Below are 23623 nucleotides of genomic sequence, written 5' to 3' on the forward strand. Positions count from 1 at the left end.
CCATACAGATCCCTAAGAACCGAAGCCACTTCCTCTTCTCCTCAGCCTTGAGCATTCATCACCATTTCTTCAACTGTTTTTTCCTAGAGGAAGTGACTTTCTGGAACTTATCTAATTAACGTTATAAAAATATGGACATGACCAAAATCTGAAATATTAGTAAAAACAATAGGGGACACGAGAGTGGTCGGTCTATCCTTAAACATGGAAAAGAAGCATCTTTCCTCCATTGCCAATGACGTCTTTCAAAGATGTGCTTTGTTAGTTTCCTCTCCCTTTCCCTTTGATGCATTTTTCTTCTTTTATTGAATGGCTAAGGTAATTGTGATTTATATGGATTAAAGGTGTATTCAGGACTTAAATTCTATGAGTTCTAACTTTTAAGATTTTAAATAAATATTGAATTCATTAGTTTTAAAATTATGAGTTCATATCAATATACAGTAGATTTCTAATGAATCCGGTGCCACCACGCTACTTCCGCTCTACGATAAGTGAACACTATGTATGTATAATTGTTCATAAATGTCGTCAACACTCCCAAATTATTTTGAAATACATAAATTTATGTAAAACCATGTATATATAACACTTAATAAACCACCAGAAACCTCAACGGTGACGTTCTTGTCCGCCACAATGCTTGGTTTAGAACTGGGTAATTCTTTAGGTACGAAGCGACTTTAGGTTGTACGACTCGGTTGCCTATATTTTTTGTAAAATTTTCAGCTAGCATAATTACTATTAGACCAGATTTCTCCTACTAAAGTTAAGCCTATATTGAACTCTAGTGCCTTATTATTGTGCAAATATCATATTGTGTATTTGTACATGCAACTCGTATTGCATGTATTCTTTCCCGCTGTAGCATTCAAAAATTCTGAAAATTAACCTCACCGACTATGAATTTCTAAAAGTTAATTGTAACAACCCAGTCCGCTAGTGATATTGTCCGTTCTGGGCATAGACCCTCACGTGTTTAAAACACGTCACTAGGGTCTTAGGCTTGTTAACTTATATACCCAGCATCCCTCTCATCCCTCTTGTGTTTTGTTGATGTGGGACTTTGTCTTAAGTCTGGGGTGTTACATTAATGATAGATATTTTTTCCTCAGGAGGTTGGGCACATCTGTGGATGAGCTAGTGCATGAATTCGAGGCCGGATGGGAGCCTAACATGGAAGGTTATTCAAGGAAATTAGTGGAATTTTGCTGCTCTAGGGCCCTCACTGACATATGCAGTAAGTTGGAGGAGACGTTAGTCGATGGTTCTTTTAGCCGGATCACGTTTGATATGATGCTAGCTTGGGAAATGCCTAGTTCAGTTGATGAAGAGAGACATACAGTTAATGTCCTTGCTTGATTTTTTATCCAATTGCTCTCTCTTAACTGACCTTGATTTTTGTTGTATGCTTTTTAACTCACTCACTGACTTAAGCTCGTTTGAATTACCTTGTTGTGATTGAGGTCATGAGCGAAAGGTCGTCTCTTTTATAATAATCTTGTATATATAGTTTTTAACGGATGGTCTAAATTTGCAAATTTTTGTTCCAGAGAGGATCAATCTTGAAACAAAAATATCTCAGCCCAATCCTGAGGAAAATATAGGCTGCATTATTAAAAGTAGATTTATTCTTCTGGCATTTCTCTATAAGTTGAGGAAATTAAAGAATTTCCATGAAGAGGTTCTTAGCATTTTGCCAGGTGCACCCTGTAAATGCGAGTTTATAGTAGGTCCTGCTACATTCCTTGGTCTATTGAGAATCTTAATCCATATTTCTCTCATAATTCCTTTTAACATTCTTGACGTCACCAGGCCTTTTCTTGTAATATAGTAGGACACTGTGATTCTGATTATGATTCTGTTTTTGAGGAAAGCGAACGAGAAGGGGTTAACTCTTACCTTCTGCCATTCCAGTTAGAAGTTTGCGATGCTTTCTTTTCCTGATGAAGTGTGCTCATTATGTGGTATGTTTTTCCTTCATAATACAGGAATGCGTGGCAAAAGAAAAAGAAGAGAGGAAAGTAGCTTGTAAAATGCCTCAAGAGCAAGATGACATTCCTTTGTTCTACTCAGACGTCATGCCGCTCCTTGTAAGGAATCTCTATCTTAACTTGGAATCGGCTTTTGTCACATTATGCTACTCAACTTAAAATAGGAATTCTGAACAACTGTGTCTTCAAATATTCCCTCTTGTTTGCCGCCTTTTACTCACTTCCTGATAACTGATTTGCATTCCCTCTTTGTACCACTCAATTCAAGATGATAGTAAGAAAAATGAAAAGCTAATAGCTACTTACACGAAATCTTCACGTTGCAGTACATTTTCATCTTCTAATTGGGAGTTACTGTGTTGACAGGTTGACAATGAGCCAAGTGTTGGAGAGGATGCATTCTTGTGGCTGGGAACACTTGTACACTTAGTAGCTGATATTGTTAATGGACGATTTACTTTCGAGACGCTGACAGCAGCTACAGAAAATCGACTTCATTTTCCTGCTTATGACTTGTTCCTGAAAGAGATTGAAAAGTAATTCTCACTTCTTGCTTTTCTTACTTGGAAGAAAACTATAATGGAGGAATTAAAAAAAAATTTCTTTAGTTGATACAATGCCCTGCTTCTTAAATTGTCACCTTGTCTTGAAGGTCGTTCTCGTTCTAAGTCAAAGTTCAATCCCCTGGCGTATCTTTTCTTGTTGTAATTCTACTTTCTCGGGATTTACACGAATAGTTTGTGGTTGAGGCATAGCTCTTTCGTTGACCGAGTGATTGTACTTTTGCTTGCATTAATTAGATGTGTGAAGCATTTGCAAAAACAAACAACCCCAACGGGCATGGAAATGGCAGACGATGAGTTTATACTACACGTTGAAGGAACTGCAACCTCACAAAGAGTAGTGCGCCATATTGGAGGCACTAGTTGGCCTGGTATCTCTTTCCTTTTGTTTTGTTTTGTTTTTGTGTGGCCACGCGGCCTCGTATTCGTAGCTAGCTATAGTTGCTAATGGACTTCTATTTCTAGGTAGGCTGACACTAACAAACTATGCCCTGTACTTTGAGGCATCTGGAGTTCTCTCTTACAAAGATGCTATTAAGCTTGACCTTTATAAAGACACTAAACAGAGTGTCAAGCCAGCCGCCACGGGTCCATGGGGCGCTCCTCTCTTCGACAAAGCCATAGTTTATGAATCCTCTGAGTTGTAAGTACTCTTAATGCTTTCTAAATATGATGCACTGGTCTTATAAGCACTCTGGCCTTTTCCCAAGTACTAAATTGCATTCGGTCAAGGTGACTTGCCATTATTTATCTTTTCAGGTTATAAGGGACATGGCAAAGTTAGTTAATTGTCATCTTAAAACATTCTAGGATCACGGGTTCCAGGCTAAATGCGATCGTGAAACTTCACAATTGATTAGGAACTAGTACATTTCCGATATAGTCCGCCGCCTATGTGATTTTTTCTCGTTAGATAATAGGTAAAGAGATCTTATTATGACTTGTTGTGTTTCCCAATTAGGCAAGAAGGGGTTGTCTTTGAATTTCCAGAAATGACGAGCTCAACAAGACGCGACCACTGGCTTTCTCTTGTGAAGGAAATTATGCTATTGCATAGGTTTTTACAAAAGTTCAAAGTGGACTCACCGTTGGAGTCGTGGGAGATGCATGCGAGAACGATACTAGGAATTATCAGGCTACATGCAGCTAGAGAAATGCTTAGGATATCACCTCCAGTGCCCAAGAATTTCCTTATTTTCGACTTGCTCGATGAGTTGCCAAAGGGAGATTATGTGCTTAAAGAGCTTGCCGAGAGTCTAAAGAAAGTTGACACCGGACACCCGTGTAGTGCTAGCTCGATCTTGAGGAGCCTGAATGTCGCCCAACTGTTTGTTCCCAGTGTAGAGGTAAAAGAAATCAATGACAACGTCAGGGGTAAGGAAATCAATGACAACATCGCTTCCCCTTTACAAGTAGGCAATATCTCTCCATTGGAGAGTGCTATTGAGCAATCGAGGGAGGAAGCAAAGGAAATTGAATTGGCTAAAGCTACAGTTGAGGAGCTGAAAGAGGAAGGAATCGGCGATAGCGTCCAGGTTCTTATGGTATGTTGCTACTCCCTTTTTTAGGAAAAACATACATATTTATCATTTCTGAAAATGAACCAAAGCTAAACAAATGGAAAAAAAAAAGTGGATTAATAGCCAGCAGTTAGAGCTTTATAATCCTTGTTCATTAGTAGCATGCATTGCTTAATCTTAATTAAAGATCTCTCAATATGTGTATGTACCGTTAAGGCATTATGCATATCACTTATGCTAAGGTAATTTGGTATTTTGTCTTTACCTAGGGTCTCCTCAAACCACTGAAAAGGTTGGTTCCTTATGTTCAAGAGGCTTTTACATGGGAAAGGCCGTTATACAGTTCCATTCTTGTGATGACGACAATGGTAGTTATTTACAAGTGAGTTTCTTCATTCCTGCAAAATTACTTGTGCGTATTTGATGTCAAACTGTGAACTCGACTTGTTTAGTAAGTCAACGAAAGTAACTAACGGATTATTGTGAATGCAGAGAGTGGGTTGGCAAGGCAATAGCAGGTCTCTTATTAGGAATTGTCGCTACAATGATATGGGCTAGACGAAGAAGGATACCCGATAAGGTCCATAGAATAGTTGTCTACACCGGATCCGATCAGACAACAATGGAAAGCATAGTGTCAGCGCAACAGGGATTGAGAAGTGTCTATGACTTGATCCAAACGATGAATATAATTATACTGAAAATTTGGTCAGTATTGGTTTCAAAAGCTCCAAAGGTAACGATATATATTGGTTTTCACCCTTTATTACGTTTCACAACGCGCTCTGTCCTCTACTAACTTTATAGGTAATTGCAGCATGCGGATATGGTAATGGTAGCGTTGGTCGTCGCAGCAGTGATTTTAGCAGTGGTTCCGTTTAAGTTTATCCTTATGGCTTTGGCGTCGTATGGCTTTGTAGCAGCATCAAATATAGGGAAAAGCAAAAAGCAAAATGAAAAAGGAAATAGGAGATTACAAGAGTGGTGGGACTCTATTCCAGTTGCTCCTGTTGATATCGTAGACAAAATCGACCCTGATTCATAATCTTGGCTGCCAATGTGATCCTGGTTTGTTCCTTGGCGTCGTGTTTATTCTGTTTTTTTATCTCTTGGCAAATTATGTTCATGTTGTGTGTTATCGCAGGGCATACTGAAGAGGCCTCATCACTAGAAATGAATAATTTACCTTATGTCAGATAGAAATATAGTAAATGAAACTGGTGTTGTTTTTCATGTATACATGTGTAATACTTCCATCGTTTGTAACACGTACAGAGCATGTCTGTATTGGTTAATAATCTGAGACGTTAATGAAGCTCCTCTGCTACAAGTGAAGAGTTTGAGCAATGAGACCGGTAAAATATACGATTACTTTTCCGCTTTAGCGGCTTGAACCCGTGACCTCTTCGTTATTCCGTATTCTTGCTTTCACGGTTGACCTCTTCTTGATTAAATATTGATGCGTAAAATATTGATTAATCTTATAATATATCCCAGCCTCAAATCTTGTGCGTGAATAAAATGTGTCCAAAAGCATTTGATTTAGAAGTTATATTTTTTCTGTTTAATAACTTTACATATTGTCCCAACGCCTAGTAGTAACATGTAACATTGCTAGCACTAGCACCATTGAAATATCTAAAGATACTACAACATATTTACTGGTGCGACAACATATTTAGAGAGAGTGCGCAACTGTAACAGCTTAGCCCCTAGTAATATTGTCTGCTTTGGGCCTAGGTCTTCACGAGTTTAAAGCGCGTCACTAGAGTTTAAGTCCCGTCTACTTATATACTCATCATCTCTCCCGCGTTTTGTCTCTCTCAGGGGTGGCTTGAATTTTATGATTGAAGCTTTAAGTTGGAAGAGTTGATCAAGTTTGATTTTTTAGTATTCGACCTTGGATCGGAGCTTTGATGATTCCTTTAGGTTCGGGTGGTGATTTTGGACTCGGGCGTATGCCCGGATTTGCATTTGAAAATTTGAAGGTTTGGAATGTTCATAAGTTTGATCGAGCTTGACTTTGATGAAATCGGGTTCGGATTGTGGTTTCGAAAATTTCAGTAGCTTCGTTATGTCATTTGGGACTTGTACGCAAAATTTGAGTTCATTCTAAGTTGAATTGATATGGTTCGGCACGAGTTTTGGAAATCGAAAATTTTCTAAATTTGAATTGTGTTGCGATCCGTCGTGTCGATGTTTTTATGTGATTTGAAGCATCGAGTAAGTCCGTAGTTTCGGGGTGATTTCGGACTATTTCCAGGTCATTTTTAATTACCGGTTTTTGGCTACAACTGTCACGACCCAATTTCACCAATAGGCCGTGATGGCGCCCAACATCGCCGTTAGGCAAGCCAAAAGTGAATTAGTCATGTATTTTTTTTTTAAATTTCGAAATAGTTGATTTTTATTTATTAAGTAAGTAAGAGACGAAACATTTAACAAAATAAAGTGTAATCAATTGTGGGAACAAGTGGTGAAATAAATACTCAAAAACCTTCAAATGTCTACTAGCATAATTCCAAGACCCGGTGTCACAAGTGTATGAGCTACTAGTAGAATATACAAAAATACTAAACTACTATCTGAAATAGAGTAGAGAGGAAGTAATGCAAAAGAGAGGTTCTGGGTGCTGCCAAACGGACTCAGAAGAGCATCATACCACTAGGCCTCGGGGTATCGGGGGTGTGCGCCGGTAAGACTGTCAGATGCACCTGCCTCAGATCCTGCGCGATTAGTGCAAAAGTGTAGCGTGAGTACATAAATAACATGTACCCAGTAAGTATCCAGTCTAATCTCGAAGAAGTAGTGACGAGGGGTCGACATCGACACTTACTATTGGCGAACAATAAAATACAGGAATGCTAAATAGACATAAAGTATGTGAACAATAATATTAACACAATAACAACAGTGGTTAAATATTCTTCAACAAATAGTAAATTTCCAATAGTCTTCTATTAGCACATAATAATTCCAAGTAAATTTCGAACAAATAAATAAAGTATAATCTCTCATTTCATGAAAAATAATATCAGGTATGTTTAGGCTCCAAACATAAACACGCACGATTTATGCCGAAGTCGTTCAGCCTGATCCAGAATAATGTGTACAATGTCGAGGGTCGAGCAACACGAACCATAAATGCATCTATCTACTGCTGAGGCATTCGGCCCGCTCCACAAGAAGGAAGTATACTTTATGAACATCCGATTTAAAAGCTAATACAAGGCTAATATACAAAGAAGCACAATTTCTATTAACGGTCAAGTAACTTGCCAAACCTCAAGTAAGTGGAATTCAGTCTTTTACAAACCCTTTATCAAATTTTAATATAATTTAGGCACTTTAATTAACAAGTAGGGTGCATACACCACAAGCATTACATGATTTGGGTCCTAAACTACCTGGACATAAGCATAATTAGTAGCTACGCACGGACTCTCGTCACCTCGTGCGTACGTAGCCCCCACAATTAGAAGTAAGTAGTAATTTAAATCACTTATGGGGTAAATTCCCTCTTACAAGGTTAGGCAAGAGACTTACCTCGTCTCAAAGCTCACTTTTCAGCCCACAAATTCGTTTTAAAGCCTCAACTCGGTGCCGAACAATCCGAAACTAGTCAAATGTTATATAAATTAATCAATACATGTTCAAAAGTTCATAATTTAGCTATTAGAGTAATTACCCAACCCAAATTGGAAGACTCCTAAAATTCACCCCCGGGCTCACGTGCCCGGATTTCGGAAATTTTCGAAGATAAATGTTACTCATAACCTCACAAACTCAAATATATAATTTTTACCCAATTCCATAATCATTTTCGTGGTTAAATCCCATTTTTATCAAAACCTAAGTTTTTCAACTAAACCCATAATTTTCACAATTTTTCATGTTAAATTCTACCCATAATCTATGTTTTAAACTCATATTGTATAGAAATCACTTACCTCAAATTGCTAGGTGAGAATCCCTCCTCAATGAGCTCTATATTCGACCAACAAGTGAGAGAAATGAAGAAATGAGCCTAAGTCTCGACTTAAATGCACCCCTTCTGCCCAACGGCTTTTCTGCACCTGCGGACGAATCTCCGCTTTTGCGGTGGACTGTCCGCATCTGCGGAACACGTACGACCCATAACCAGCCACACATGCGGCCAAGTCTCGCATCTGTGAGCCCGCTTTTGCGGCTCACCTCGCGCACCTGCGACCATGGCTAGGCTGCCTCTCTCCGCATCTGCGGGCCCCTTCATCGCAGAAGCGAGTTTGCTTCTACGGAAATGCTTCGCTTCTGCGGAGCTCGCTGACCCCTCCTCTTTCTGCTTCTGCGAGCGAGGCGACACATCTGCAGTGCCGCTTCTACGGCCATTCCACCGCAGGTGCGAACGCAGCAGATGACATGCACCAACAGCTCTTCTCCAAAGAGCAAACAAGCTCCGTCGACCCTCCGAATCCTTTACGGGGGCCTCGAGGCCTCGACCAAACATACCAACAAGTTCGTGAACATAAACCGTACTCACTCGCGCCCTCGAAACGCGGAAAACAACTTTAAAACTAAGAATCACAACTCAAAACCAAATAGAATCAACTTATGAACTTCAAGTTCTTCCAACTTACTCTGAACGTGCCGAATCTTACTTAAACTATTCGGAATGACATCAAATTTTGCGTGCAAATCTTAAATCACCATACGGAGCTATTCTTAGGCGTGGAATTCCAAACGGATATCCATAACACCAAAACCTACTCCAAACCAAATTTAAAGAACTTTAAAACCTTCAATGAGCCAACTTCCACCTTTAGGCGCCGTAACGCTCCCGGGTCATCCAAAATCCGATCGAACACACATCCAAGTCCAAAATTATCATACAAACTTATTGGGACAGTCAAATACCGGTTCCGAGGTCGTTTTTAGCAAAATCATCATACAAACTTATTGGGACAGTCAAATTCCGATTCCGAGGTCGTTTACTAAAAATGTTGACCCAAGTCAAACTTGGCCCTTTTAAGCCAATATTAAGGAACTAAGTATTTCGATTTCAACCTGAACCTTTAAAAACCCGAACTAACCTTCCCCGAAAGTCATAAAATAGTAAAAGCACATACGAGGGGTCTTATTTAGGGGAACAAGGATCTAGAAAGTAAAATGACCGGCCGGGTCGTTACAACACCAGTGTGCATTGCGACAGCGGACATTGGGTCGCGTTCGCGAAGAGCAAAATGGGATAAATGGCCATGTTAATCGCGTTCTTGTAGACAAATTCGCGTTCGCGAAGAAGAAATTTCTCTCTTATATCTTGCAATTTATAAGGAATTTGGAGATGATCCAAAAATGAAAATTTTAGCCCTTGGTGTCTAGTCTTCAGAATGTTAAACCATTTATCATTTGGATTTTGTACAAAAGGTTATTACCATTATACTATAGGCTGTCTAGAAGAGTTGGGTAGCTTGTTCTTCGCATTCGCGATTGGTTTCACGCGATCGCGAAGGGAAATTTTGAGTTGAGAAAAAGTTGTGCTTCGTGATCGCGAAGCATTTTCCACAATTGCGAAGAGTAAATACTTGGACAAAAGCTATATTTCGGGGTTTTGGTCATTTTATTCGCATTTTTCGGATTTTGGAGCTCGGATTGAGCGACTTTGGAGAAGAATTTCACCACATGGATTGGGGGTAAGTATTCTCGACTCGTTTGTGATTATATTTCATGAATTAATCTTCGTTTTCGGTATATGATTATTGATTTTTCAAGAGAAATTAGAGGAATTCTCTATAATTCCATAAAATGAATTTTCGAATTTCGAATTTCGAACATCGATTCGTAGTCAGATTTGAGTAAAATTAGTATGGTTGGACTCATAATTGAATGGGTTGTCGTATTTTATAACTTTCATCGGATTAAAACTTTTGGTTGACTTTTCGAGCGGAGTTGAGAATATTTATAAATTGTAAATTATATGCATTTGAGTATATTTTGATTAATTTTGCACGTTGTTTGACTAGTTTTGGATTGTTTGGCTGTGAATTGAGGATATAGGAAGGTGTTCAGAGGTTGATATGCGAGGAATGATTTTTCCGAAGTATTGTTTAGCTTGCCCGGCATTGGATTCGGCTTGTTCGAGGTAAGTAACACTTATAAACTTGGAGCTGAGGGTATGAATCCCTGATTATACGTGTTACGTGATTAGTTTGAGGGTGACACACATGTTAGGTGACGGGCGTGTAGGCGTGTACCGTAGAAATTGTGACTCGATCAATTCCATGGAGCTGTGCAGTCAAATAATCTTGTCATTATCCATGTATTTTCATGTGTTAAATAAACTGAGTTGTGACTCATGTTGGAAATCGTGTTAGGCTAGATGCTTATCTTGTTGGGACCCACTGAGGTCATTTCTGCCATTGAGTTATATGTTTGAATTGTAATTTCATACTCAGTCATATTCATTCATTTCATATCATATCTCTGTCTCTGTTGCTATTCATTGACACATTATATCATCATTTTTGGGCTGATTTTCATGACATTTAAGAGACCGGAGAGATTGATGACTGAGTGAGGCCGAGGGCCTGATTGTGAGTATATTTATGGGACCGGGTTGCACACCGCAACAGGTTTTATTGATTCATGCCATGATTGACTTATTATAGCGCTTGGGTTGGATCCGACCCTCCAGAGTCTGCACACCCACAGTGAGCGCAGGTACCTACTGAGTGCGAGTGCCGAGTGATTGAGAGGATTGAGTGAATGTGAGGAATGTGTGGTTGGGAGGACTGAGTGACGGAGCATGCTGAGTGAAATTTTTACTCAAAGAGCATGCATATGATTTTATCACTATGTTGCATTGCATTGGCATGCACATTGACATATAGGCATAGGGATGTACTTTCCTCATGCCATTTGATAATGAAAATTCTTATTGTGGAAGAATATTTTTGGGAAAATCACAGTTTTGAAATTCACTCATATTTTGGTGATTTCATGAAAAGAATCGAGTTTTACCGTCAATTTTGAAAGACATGCCTATTTTTCCGGAATTTTAACGAGCGGAGCATCATCTTGAGTTATTACTTGTATTGTTTTATTTATATTGTTCTGAGTTGTGTATGGCGGGAGCTGGCATTGAAGATGTACCTGCAATTCGATCATAACTGCCTCTTGTTCTTGGTAGCTTTAGATTTATTAATCTGTTCATGTATATTTCAAACAGGTGATGTATTTTATTTCATACCAGCTTTGTAAATTCTAAATCGTAGAAGCTCATGATTTGTACTACCAGTCATTGGGAAGTGTAATAAATTCAGTTATATTATCTTTAGTTCTCAGTTTAATCTCCTTTGAATCGGATTGTTGTTATTTGGCTTACCTAGTGGGTGAGGTTAGGTTCCATCACGACTAGTTAGATTTTGGGTCTTTACAAGTTAGTATCGTAGCTCTAGGTTCATAGGTTATACGAGTCATGAGAAAATGTCGAGTAAAGTCTTGAAGATCAGTATGATGACGTCCATACTTATCTTCGAAAGGCTACAGGGCATTTAGGATAAACATCCCATCTTTCTTTCCTTATCATGCGACATTGAGTTAGCTTGAAGCGTAACTCTTTGAATTCCTTCTGCTTACTCGTATGTGTATGTGAGCACTCGGGATCATCTGTGCATCGACGGCTTGTGATTCTATGAACGAGGTACGAGATGTGTTTTCTGTGTTTTGGTGATGGGCTAGTCTGGAGGACTTGAGGCCAGGTTTAGACCGCAGCTTAGGCTCGGTAGTTTTAGTTGTGAGAACTTGTGCTTTTGGACTCATATGTCTGGTAGTGTCCCTATGAGTGGAACTTGTGGCTCGATGAGCGGTTGAATGGCTATATGATGAGTATGATGTGACTGCGGGATGTGTTCAGATGGTTTGAATGTGATGAAAAGGGTTTGCTTGAGATGTAAAAAGGGCTATTGAGTGCTTGATGTCTGTTTCGATTTAATGTATAGTCTCGAGTTATGGGGTGTTGAAGGATCTTTCATGTTGTTTAATTGTGGAGCGAAGTAGATTTTCACGTCTTGTTGATTAGTTCAAACTTAGGAAGATTATGTGATTGTGTAGTAGTTGTGGCTGTGAAAAGGTATAGAGAGATGTCAGTTTGAGGCTAAGCATGCGGGTTATCACATGCGGGATAATTTACAGATATGTGATCCTTATAATGCTGTGTGGAGATTTACAAGTGGGTTATATGTGTTGAGATTTCAATTCGAATTGGTTGAGAAAGTTGACCATACTGTCAGGAGGATGAATGCGAGCTTAGCGGATGATTGAGGTATTGTATGGTTTGTGTTACATGAGTTTATGAAGGATTTGGTTGAATTTTAGTGCGAGATTTTTGGCAGTAATAGAGTATGGGTACGGTGAGTTATCAGAGGTTTTATTCTATGGCTTTGAACCAAGTGGAGGGCCTGGTATTGATGATTTGATTTCATGGTTATGTGTTAAATACTAGTTTTGGGTCTGAGGCATAATTGTGGATCCGTTATGACTTGCGTAGGTTGAGATCGAGGATGACTCGAGTAAGAAAATTCCTGGATACGGGTTATATTGCACTTTATGAGTATATAAAAATCATGTGATGAGTGAGTTGTTATTTGTGAAGGATATAGTGCGCACGGAGTATAAATTTGATCGGTGGTGTTAAGGCATGGTTACTTCTTTGAGTGTTATTGTGCTAATGGGGCACATGTCTTTCGTCCCGTTTGGGTGGTGCAATTTAGATTTGAGCAGAGTGGATGAATCTCGAGAGGGTTCTAATGGATTCGAAATGTATATGTGGCAATTGAAATTTTTTTGGATTTGTATATCGCTAGAATCGGTTATTTACATTGGATGGTGTCGGTGCTTGCGGTAATTCTGTATGACTATGGATTCTACATTTCAGTATAAGAAAGGTAAAAAGAATAATTTTAAATTCACATAAAGTATTTTCAAAGTGGGTGTCTCGGTTGTGGTACTTATGGGGGTGCCTAAGAAGAATACATTGTCTTATGGGCCTTAGGGCAGTGTGATTTTATGTTAGGATGTCTTATAGTGAGCTTTGGGTAAGGATCGTGGTATTCTGACAAGGACAAGTGTCAACTTGAGGGTAATTCAGAAGAAACTCGGAGAAAATAGGACAACTAGGTAGTATGATGGATCAGTATGGTAATAATATGCTCGGTTCTTTTGGCTTTTATGATAAAGTGAGGTTTTACGGGTGTTTTGTGGCAATACCCTCAGATTTGGCAACCTGTGTAGCTTGATAGATTTAGGGAGATTTGGCTTTAATAGCTTGGTTATGTGCAAATGGGTTTCGAAGAGTTCTCGATGATTTCTACCACAGTTTGAGATAGATATTACCTACCGGCGTGAGGAGCATGTTGCGTATTGTGATTCTCTCCTGCATGAGATCAAATGGAAGGTTTCTAACTAACCGGATATATATTCTGCTGGTGACTCAGAGTGATTATGATATTTTCGTACTTTTCGTATGATGGCTTAATAGAGGCAGTGTGCCTTTGGGATTGAGATTTGCATGTATAAAGTGGCGGTTCAGTTTTGAAGAGATGGTCATGAATTCATAGACAACATGGACAGTTCCAGATGACTAGATGAATACTATTACTACTTGGTATTGCCTGAGAAGGGTGCACATTTTAGAAAGCGCGTTATGTTTTGACTTACGGATATCTCGTTGGTATTGCGGTACTCGCCTAGTTGATAGACTGCTGATATTCAAACTTTTGCTATGTGGCACGAAAGAATTAGGGAAGTATCCCTCGTGGCATGATCGTGCATGAAAGATGTGTTAGTCATTCGTGTGCTGGAGTTGGATCAGTTATGGTGATTCATGTGTTTTATGAATTTGGAGGCTGAGAGTTCTCAGAAGTAGATTATTTCGGGGTTGTGAACTGTGAAGATGTGGCCAAAGTTATCTAGATGGCGGTACGTGTTATGATTAGCTCACTGTGGACTTTTGGAGGTCTATTTATCCATTTGTAGATGATCGGAGTTAATTTGGGGGCCTATTGGTAGGCCTAATGAGGACATGTATTCTACACCGGGTTAGATTTGTTGACTCAACACCGTTATTCCCGAAAGGTGTGTCATTCGATTCGAATTGACGTTATTCGTATCTAATATGTTCAATGTGTTACTCTGCTATGCTATGGAGGGTTGTGATTTATCGGTTATATGCACAAATGATGTGGTTCTGTTTGGGCCTTGCAGTGAAATTCGAGCGAGAAGGATATTGGGATGTTGAATGATTGATTGTGCCTTAGTTATGCTCTTACTGAGCCGTGGTATATTGTGTTATTTGCTTCCCTGTGGTTATGGTCATGCACTTTGTATACTTGTTTAACTGCTCTTGTACGATATGTGTTGGACTGGAGGCCTGGGACTATAACGGGCAGATAATATTATTGGCACGTAAGTTGTCCGTGCATCACGTGAGTTGTTCGTGCGGATCCAGGTATTGATACTATAGAACGTGAGTTGTCCGTGTATCATGTGAGTTGTCTGTGTAGCACATGAGTTGTGCGTGCGGTCGATGTTTATGTGAGCTCTAGGAGAGCTGGTTACCGTTACTTGATTGGTGTTGGGAGGGGTCACGCATTGCAGTGGAGCTGTGTTGGGATATTATCCTTGTGTTAGATTCGTGTGTCTTGGGTCCACTATGTATGATGACCTTATAGCACTGCGGTTGTGGTGGTGATTGTTGAACTTGCGGAACGGTTCTCTCATGTAAGTTATTTTCCATGATTAAGTACATTTGAATTGTTGCCTATTGGTGCACGTATTGTACGATTTTGTGGCTTGAGTTGTATTGGTGTGGTATGTCTGTAGAATAGTTGTGTTTGATGATATAAGGTCATTGGACCTAAAATGGGTACTGTCAGGTTGTTTACAGCGTGTTTGGAAGAATAATTTTTGAAGCCGGCTTAGATAAGTGGCTAGGGTCCTTGTCGAACGAGGGAAAGCTCCCTGACTTGTGGATCTGGTGAGTGCTTATGAGTTTCTGTATGTTTTTTTCATCATCGGCAGTGTAGGAAGGTTTGGAACTAGGTTTTATTTGATATAAGGTTTATTACTGGTATTGGGTTTGTTTTGATCGGTTATTGTGGATGGAAATTATCGATATGAGTGTGCGAGTTGTGTGGTATGTTATGTGATTATATCTTGGATTATGGATAAGGCTTAATATAGCTTATTCAGACTTATACAGTGTGTAGATGCGAGATTCGGGTCTTGTAAGGAATTCTGGATGTTTGAAATTGGGTTCTATGTTTTACGAACTAAGGTTAAAGTAATGATCTTCCATTATATTGTGTTGTTAAGCCTATATGAAATAGGGTAATTGTGGGATCACCCCCGGGTATGTACGTGGTAAAGTGGCACAGTGATTTGAAGGCTTAAGAATAACTCATGGCACGTTCGAGGACGAACACATGCTTAAGTCGAGGAGAATGTAACAATCTGACCGGTCGTTTTGAACATTTGCATTTCGTTAAGCTATTTGAAGTCTTGAGTAGCTTCATATGATGTATTATGGCACGTGTGAATCGTCGGTTTTGGTTTTCAAATGTTTCTGAATTTGTTTGGAAGAATGAATTTTATGATTTAAGCTTTAAGTTGAAAGAGTTAACCGAGTTTGACTTTTTAGTATTCGACCTCGGATTGGAGCTTTAATGATTCTATTAGGTTCGGATGGTGATTTTGGACTCGGGCGTATGCCCGGATTTGCATTTGGAAATTTGAAGGTTTGGAATGTTCATAAGTTTGACTGAGATTGATTTTGATGATATCGAGTTCAGATTGTGGATTCGAAAATTTCAGTAGATTTGTTATATCATTTGGGACTTATACGCAAAATTTGAGTTTATTCCGACTTGAATTGATATGGTTTGGCACGAGTTTTGGAAATCGAAAGATTGAAAATTTTCTAAGTTTGAATTATGGTGCGATTCGTCATTTCGCTGTTGTCAAGTGTGATTTGAGGCTTCGAGTAAGTCCGTATTATGTTATGGGACTTGTTGGTATATTAGAAAGGGGTTCCGAGTGGCTCGGGTGAGTTTCGGGGTGGTTTCAGGCCATTTTTAATTGATGGGTTTTGGCTACAGCAGTGTGTATCGCGACCGCGGACATTGGGCCGCGTTCGCGAAGAGCAAAATGGGAAAAAGGTCTTGTGAATCGCGTTCAAGGAGACAAATTCACGTTCGCGAAGAAGAAATTTCTGTTGCACATGGCTGACTTTGGAGACTTATATCATGCAATCTATAAGGAAATTTTCACGACCCAAAATCCAACTAGTTGTGATGGCACCTAACACAACCCGTTAGGTAAGTCAATTAAGAACAATCCAATCGAATGTGACAAATAAATAATAAAATAACTGAACCTTTATACACTACCCAAGGACTGGTAGTACAAATCATGAGCTTCTAAGATTCAAAATTTACAAAGTTGGTGTGAAATAAAATACATCATTTGTTTGAAATATATATATGAACAGATTAATAATTCTAAAGCTACCAAGAACAAGAGGCAGCTGTGACAGGATCGCAGGTACATCTCGATGCATGTATGTCAAGTGTGTATGTCAAATGCAATACAACACATTGATAAAACTATATGCATACTCCCAGAGTATCAATTCACTCAGTCCTCCCAGTCACTCAATCCTCACAGTCACTCATGCCTCAGTCACTAAATCCTCCTAAATCACTCGGCACTCAGTAGGTACCTGCACTCACTGGGGGTATGCAGACTCCGGAGGGGATCCTTCAGCCCAAGCGCTATAATAAGCCAATCTGGTATGTTGCGGCGTGTAGTCCGATTCCATAATAATAAAGCCTATAAGGCCTACTGCGGTGAGCAGCTCGATCCATATAATAATAACATATATAAAGCCAATATGGTCTGTTGCGGCGTGCAACCTGATCCCATAAATATCCTCACAATTAGGTCCTCGGCCTCACTGAGTCATCAATCTCTCTAGTTTCTAGGGCTCAAAAATGTCATGAAAATCAGCCCAAAAATGATGATATGATGTACCAATAAATAGCAACAGAGACTGAGATATGATATGGAATGAATGAACATGACTGTGTATGAAATTACAATTTAAACAAATAATTCAACAACAATACGACCTCTGTGGCTCTTAATAACACCGGCATATAGCCTCAACATGAGTTTTAACATGATTCTCAGCTCAATTTCTTTAACACATGAAAGTACATGGATAATGCCAAGGTTATTTGACTACACAATTTCACAGAATCAATTACGTCACAATTTCTACGGTGCACGCCCACACGACTGTCACCTAGCATGTGCGTCACCTCCAAACAAATCAAATAACATGTATAATCATGGTTCATACCCTTAGCTCCAAGTTTAGAAGTGTCACTTACATCGAACAAGTCAAATCCAATACCGAGCAAGCTAAATAATGCTCCAGAAATTTCACTCTGCGCGTATCAACCTCCTAACGCCTTCCTATCTCCTCAATTCATAGCCAACGATTCGAAACTAGTCAAACAATGTGCAAATTAATCAAAATATACTTCAATGCTTACAATTTAACAATGTATAAAAATGTCCAACTTTGCTCGAATAGTCAACCCAAAGTCAATAGTGGGGCCCACTTCTCAGAACCCGACGAAACTCACAAAATTCGACAACCCATTTAATTTCAAGTCCAACCATACTAAGTTCACTCAAATCCGACTCCAGATTGATGTTCAAAACTCAAAAATTCATTTTATGGAATTATAGAAAATTCCTCCGATTTCTCTTTAAAAATCAATAATCCAACGCCGAAAACGAAGATTAATTCAGGAAATATAATCACAAGTGAGTCAAGAATACTTATCCCAAGTCATGTGGAAAATTTCCTCTCCAAGGTCGCCCAAACCGAGCTCCAAAATCCAAAAATGAGGAAAAACCTCATGACCTACGTTTTTATCTTCTGCCCAGGCCTCTTCGCTTCTGCGAATAACTGAGCCGCTTCTGTTGTGTCACTTATGCGATGTGATGCCCGCTTATGTGGAAACAGTTGGTCCAGTACCCCTCGCACATGCGAAAGAATTTCCGCTTTTGCGCAATCGCAAGTGCGAGACCAAGGTTCTCTTCTGCGAAGTTCTCCGCGCCTGCGCTCCAGTTCATCGCACCTGCGATGACGTAGGTGCGTCATTTTTCTTGCGTTTGCGACCCTAGTGGCAGCCTCCAGTTCCGCTTTTGTGCATCATTCCTCGCACCTGCGACCATCGCACCTGTGCTCAGTGATCTGCAGGTGTGACCACACCAGAACCAGTAGCCTTAGCCAATTGCAACATGCGACGAAATGGTCCAAACCTCGTCCGAAACTCATCCGAGCCACTCAGGACCCCGTCCGAATATACCAACAAGTCCCATAACATAATACAGACTTACTCGAGGTCTCAAATCACACATAATAACATCGAAACGACGAATCATACCGCAATTCAAACTTAATAAACTTTAAAATTTTAACTTCCAAATCCCGTGCCGAAACATATCAAATCAATCTGGTATTATCGCGCCCCGTTTTCTCGCAAAAACGGGTTTCGACACATGACAACTCTTTTAAAGGAGGTATTAAAAGAGAAGAGTCTCCACCTAACACTTTTAAGGTGCGTTAGGGCACCTATTTTGCAAATAACTCTCTTTAGCTAGTCAACGCCACCAAAGATCGGGTAAGGGCTCAAATTACCTCAAAGAGAAGGTGTTAGGTACTCTTTGAGGTCCACAACCGTGGGTCCCCGCCGAATTTTAAACTATGTGAGATTATCGGATTTAAGCTAGGTGATCAAATAAGCAAAGAAAGATGTAAAATATTTAAGACTTTTATTATAACACAAAAGAGTAAATTGACGGTACAAATCTTACAAATTACAAGTGTACAACTGCATTGGTCTATATTAAATGACTAAGTGTAAATAACAAGCATATAAAGAAAGGGGGGTCCTAAGTTTTTAAGCCTAAAGGATCACCTCGTGAAACATAAATAATACTTTGCAACTCCCTTAAGGTAAGGGTTGCCCATATTATTCAGCGTGCACAAACTATCATCTCCTGCTACCCAATTACTATGTTGAAGTTGTTACTTAAAGGCGCTCTAATACAATTCTAAACCGTATCCTATGCGTGCACTACCCGTCCCATACCTATGGTCCAGGAGGCTTTGGACCTACTACGAGGTGGTTCTAGACTCAACTTAAGTTGCTCAAAAATGAGAAAGTTAGGCGACATTCAAAATAGATAAGACTTCACATAAAGACAATTAAATGCCCAAGATAGCCTCCACACATAGACAACAAATGCACACGACAGAATAAGCAGTAGATGATTTCAGAATTAAGACTTAAAGTCCAATAGGCATGGTTTCTAAATGATTCTGAATTACATCAGCTTAGGTGAGGAGGCAATAAACTGTTTGTAAACTCAGAATTATTAGCGTTGATTTTATAAATATGTGTCTTAGGCAGGTGACATTGTCCTATGAGCATGATTTCTAATAGTTGCATGATTAAGTAGTGAAGCAGCTTTGAAAGTCTAGCATTAACAATGTTGATCTCATAAACGGTTCTTGCGCGAGTGACAGCATTGTATAGGTAGGATTTCTAACAATTGACAATTAGAATTGATTTTATGACACTTTATTCCTATAGACATGTCATCTAGGCGGGGCGGTGTAATGAAAGCAACGGAAGTAGTCTATTAAAAGATTAGAATCCTATAGTCATGATATCTAGATGGGTAGTATACTAAACGTAATAGAAGCAATTGACTAACTGATTATTTGAAGTCCTATAGGCATGGTATCTAGGTTAACAAAGCATATGTTATACATCTTATAAGTGTGCTATCTAAATGTACAGTAGCAACATAGAAAATGAGTATGGTAGATACTTAGACTAACGTGTTTGAACAGTGTACAAGTGAGGTGTGCATGATTCCTATAGGCATGATTTCTATTAGTATGCAACATACCGAACAAAATAATAAATAAGGCATGCTGAAATAGCAAATATAACACACAACCCCTATAGGCATGTTTTCTACCCTTTCACGCAGATATTAGAATACCCCAGCCTCCTTTTCATTAATCTCCTCATTATTCATTATTACAAATTATTACAAGCCCAAATAATGAGTACAATTACATAAAGTATCAACTACAGGCCTGAGAACAGGCCCAAACAAAGTAACCCAACATTGACTGGGTCTTCAACAAGCTTTCTCTCACACGAATAGCAGTCACAGATCCAAACGCATCTCAAACAGGATAGTATGCCCATTTTGCACAGCCCGATGACATACATGAACTCATGCCAAGCCCAACAAATACGGATTGACCACTTAAACCAATTAATGAACCACACATAAGAAGAAATTAAAAAACCCTGAAGCAATGCCTCATAGAGACAGGATTATATGACATTTAGCAAGATTCACCTAAACACATAGGCATTTCAGAAAGCAAGTGACATGATTGATTAGGCAATGAACATGAGAACTAGGAGAATCAATAGGGCTTAATCTTCAACAAGGGGGTTTTACACATAAGACAACATAAGTTCATGCATGAGCCACTATTCAACAAAAGCGTATGGGTAACATGTGGCAACCAGTCAAACACTAGAAAACTTCATAGGCATATTTACTTAGGGTGAACACATACAATGCCAAGTTTCAGAAACCAAGCTTAAAGCATGATCTAGAACTAGTTAAGGAGACCTTAGCTACCAGACTTAATATGAGAACATGACAGAGTCATAGACAAGAACAAGTGGGATACAATAGAATGTCTAACATGTGAGCCTATTGAGAGTAGCATAGCAGAACAGAGTCACGAGCAAATACTTAATGTGAGATAACTTTAACATGCTAAGTATCAGTCGATACCAGGAGTACTTATGGTAAACAAGGAACATGTCAATTTTAGATTAATAGGACAGGCAAGCATCAAACTTTGTACTAGTTGGCCACACATAGGAGAAAGGCCAAGCATGAGGTTTACCCTAAGGTCTTAAACAGTACTGAAGAGCACGTGATTGCATTAGTCAAAACATGCATTAGAACTTAAATGGTATGGAAACATGCCTTAGCTAATTAATGCAATCTCATGAACATAGCAGGTTGAACAGGAATGACTCAATAAGGTATGAAGCACATGCATTGATTTATCGTAAAGATATTGGACAAGGCAGGGAACAAACATTAGTTTACAAGTAGTAGGGAAAGCATGTTTAGGCTAATAACATGTTCAGGAGTTTAACTCTAGAAAAGTATTAAGTTACATATGAATTTTCAACAAGAATTAGAACAGGTTCTGGGCATGAATTAACTCTTCACAAGAGTACATAACAAGGCAAGAAGCTAAACTCAGAACAAGCAACAGTAATAAGCAGTCGAACACAAACACTAGAGCAAACATGCTTAAGAAAACACAATCAAGGCAACAAATAGGCGAATTCGATTACTAGAAGTTGTAGAGCCTCAAGAAGAGCTTCAGAATATATAATAGCATGTTGATTCATAAAAATCTCAGAGACATAGATATGCAGAACAAGAACTCAAACGAAAGAGAATGGGATTGCAAAGGTCATAGGCACTAACCAGTTACAGATTAATGAACAAGTAAACACGAGGAATAATTTCAGCAATACTCCAGTGTCAATAGCAAAATGAAACAGTAGAACCCAGGAATCTCGGTGCGTCAGAGTTCCTAAGGGTTTCGAATGAACCCCGGGTAGTGCTCACACTGAGAAAGGTTCGATAATCGAATTTCGGTGGCCTTGGCTTTCAGCCGGCCAAGCAATAGAGCCTCAGAGTAGTATAAGATGAATAAGAATAAGAGAGTAATAGTAATTTTTTCAGTCCTTAAGGTCTCCTTCGGGGAACATGGGGAGGGGTTTTTATAGTGGCAAAAGTCATTTAAACATAAAAAGGAAAGAATAGCATGCAAAATCGATTCAAAATTAATTTAAGAGAAATCAGGCAAACCCTAGTTCAAAATAGAGAACAAAAACATTAAAAGATTTCACTGAATCAGATCCATATGGCCTGGTAGTGAGTGTATCATATCAGAAATATGAAAATAGTACAGAATCGGAGTTGAACGAACACCAATGACTCAGCTTCCATAAATAATCGAGTACCAAATACTTGTAATGTTTAGGAGATGGTAAGAATCTTCGTGTGTGTAATAAAAGAAAAGGAATCATGGAAGATTTTCATGTGATATCAGATTGGGACTGGGATTTGAGTGGGGGCGGCTAGGGTTTCTTTTAGAGAAGAGAGGACGAGAGGATTTTAGGGTGGCGGTCTCAGGGAAATGGGTGTTGGGGTTTAGGGTTAGGTATTTTAAAGATGGGTGATGGCCTGTTTGCTGTTGATCTATAAGATTAACGGCTGAGATAGAAAGAAAGAGCGGGGCGAGTCGTTTAAAACGGGTATCGACCGGGTTAATTAAAGGGGTTGTTTGGTTTGGGCTAAAGGTTTTGGGCGTTTGGGCCATTAAATAGGTCCGGAATTGGCTCCAAATTGGGCTACAAATTAAATACACAAAATATTATAAATGAAAATTTATAATAAGTATTTAACAAATAGTAAAAATATTATTTATGTAGTAAGGTACTTTAAAATAATAGTTTAATATTATAAAAATATAAAAATGCTATTTGGGCATAAATAATGTAATAAAATGTAATTATGCACATCATACAGGCTATTACTGCAAAATTATGTAAAATAGCTTAAAAGTACAAATATAATTATATAAAATAAAGTAAAATATTATTAAATATATATGTGTATGCAAATAATAAATTTTGATGATTAGTCCTCACAAAATAATTTAAAGGGGTAATTAATACATATTTAAAAAATTTAAATACAAGAAAATCAATTTTAAAGCTTAAAACATTTATGGAAAATTATATAAAATACTTATGTTACCCCTATAAATTGGGTAATAATGCAAAAGTATATGGAATACTTTATAAAATATGAGGACAAAATTGGATATCAACAGCTGCCCTCTTTACTCGGGAATGATGAAAGAGTTGTCGGGTAAAGAAAATAATGATCAATTTTGTCCGAAGTGAGTGGGGAATGATGTGTTTTTGAAAAAATGGAGGTCGAACCCTGGTTCCTGAGTTGCCTACATATCCTTGGTGTTACGGGAATCAGGACGTGTGTAGTTCTAGATCCAACGACGAACGAAGCTGACGGAGTTGTTATAAGAGTTGTCGTGTGTTTTGAAAAGGATTTTTTGAATATGATAATGTCGTGAGTAAAAGATGATTTTAGGTGGATCTATGAATGCGAATTTGATCGTTATGGATGTATAAGGCAAATATTTGAATGGTTATAGAACAAAGGATAATCAATTGCGGATCATCGGTTACGTTTGAGGTGCTTGAAGGATGTGAACGTTGTGAACGGAAACCGGAGCTAGAGTTGCTCCTGTTTGTAGAACGGTTACCTTCTGAGTTACCTGCAA

The 23623-nt window shown here is 38.8% G+C and overlaps 1 protein-coding gene across 4 annotated transcripts; it reads left to right on the forward strand.

Annotated features, from left to right (window-relative positions):
- The first annotated feature begins 41 nt into the window (after positions 1-41).
- On the forward strand, positions 42-6165 carry LOC107821698 (uncharacterized). 4 transcript variants are annotated; one of them, XM_016648144.2, is made up of 11 exons: positions 44-260; positions 1116-1344; positions 1992-2093; positions 2361-2530; positions 2795-2928; positions 3023-3200; positions 3519-4101; positions 4347-4459; positions 4570-4813; positions 4895-5145; positions 5905-6165. In XM_016648144.2, the coding sequence occupies exons 1-10, from the start codon at positions 205-207 to the stop codon at positions 5120-5122; spliced, it is 2037 nt and encodes a 678-aa protein (XP_016503630.1). In that variant the 5' UTR covers positions 44-204; the 3' UTR covers positions 5123-5145; positions 5905-6165. The 4 variants fall into 4 exon arrangements, with proteins under 4 accessions (XP_075104534.1, XP_016503630.1, XP_016503629.1 ...); XM_016648143.2 differs by lacking the exon at positions 5905-6165 and adding an exon at positions 5222-5427; XM_075248433.1 differs by lacking the exon at positions 5905-6165 and having other exon boundaries at positions 42-260; positions 4885-5095.
- Positions 6166-23623: the final 17458 nt, after the last annotated feature.

Source organism: Nicotiana tabacum, chromosome 24 (genome assembly GCF_000715075.1).
Source record: "Nicotiana tabacum cultivar K326 chromosome 24, ASM71507v2, whole genome shotgun sequence".
NCBI classification, from domain to species: Eukaryota; Viridiplantae; Streptophyta; class Magnoliopsida; order Solanales; family Solanaceae; genus Nicotiana; species Nicotiana tabacum.

Coding starts and splice junctions, on each gene's coding strand:
- LOC107821698 (XM_016648144.2), top strand. CDS start 205: ATGGAAAAGAAGCATCTTTCCTCCATTGCCAATGACGTCTTTCAAAGA. Junction 1,345..1,991: donor TTGATGAAGAGAGACATACA/GTTAATGTCCTT, acceptor TTCATAATACAG/GAATGCGTGGCAAAAGAAAA. Junction 2,531..2,794: donor TTCCTGAAAGAGATTGAAAA/GTAATTCTCACT, acceptor TGCATTAATTAG/ATGTGTGAAGCATTTGCAAA.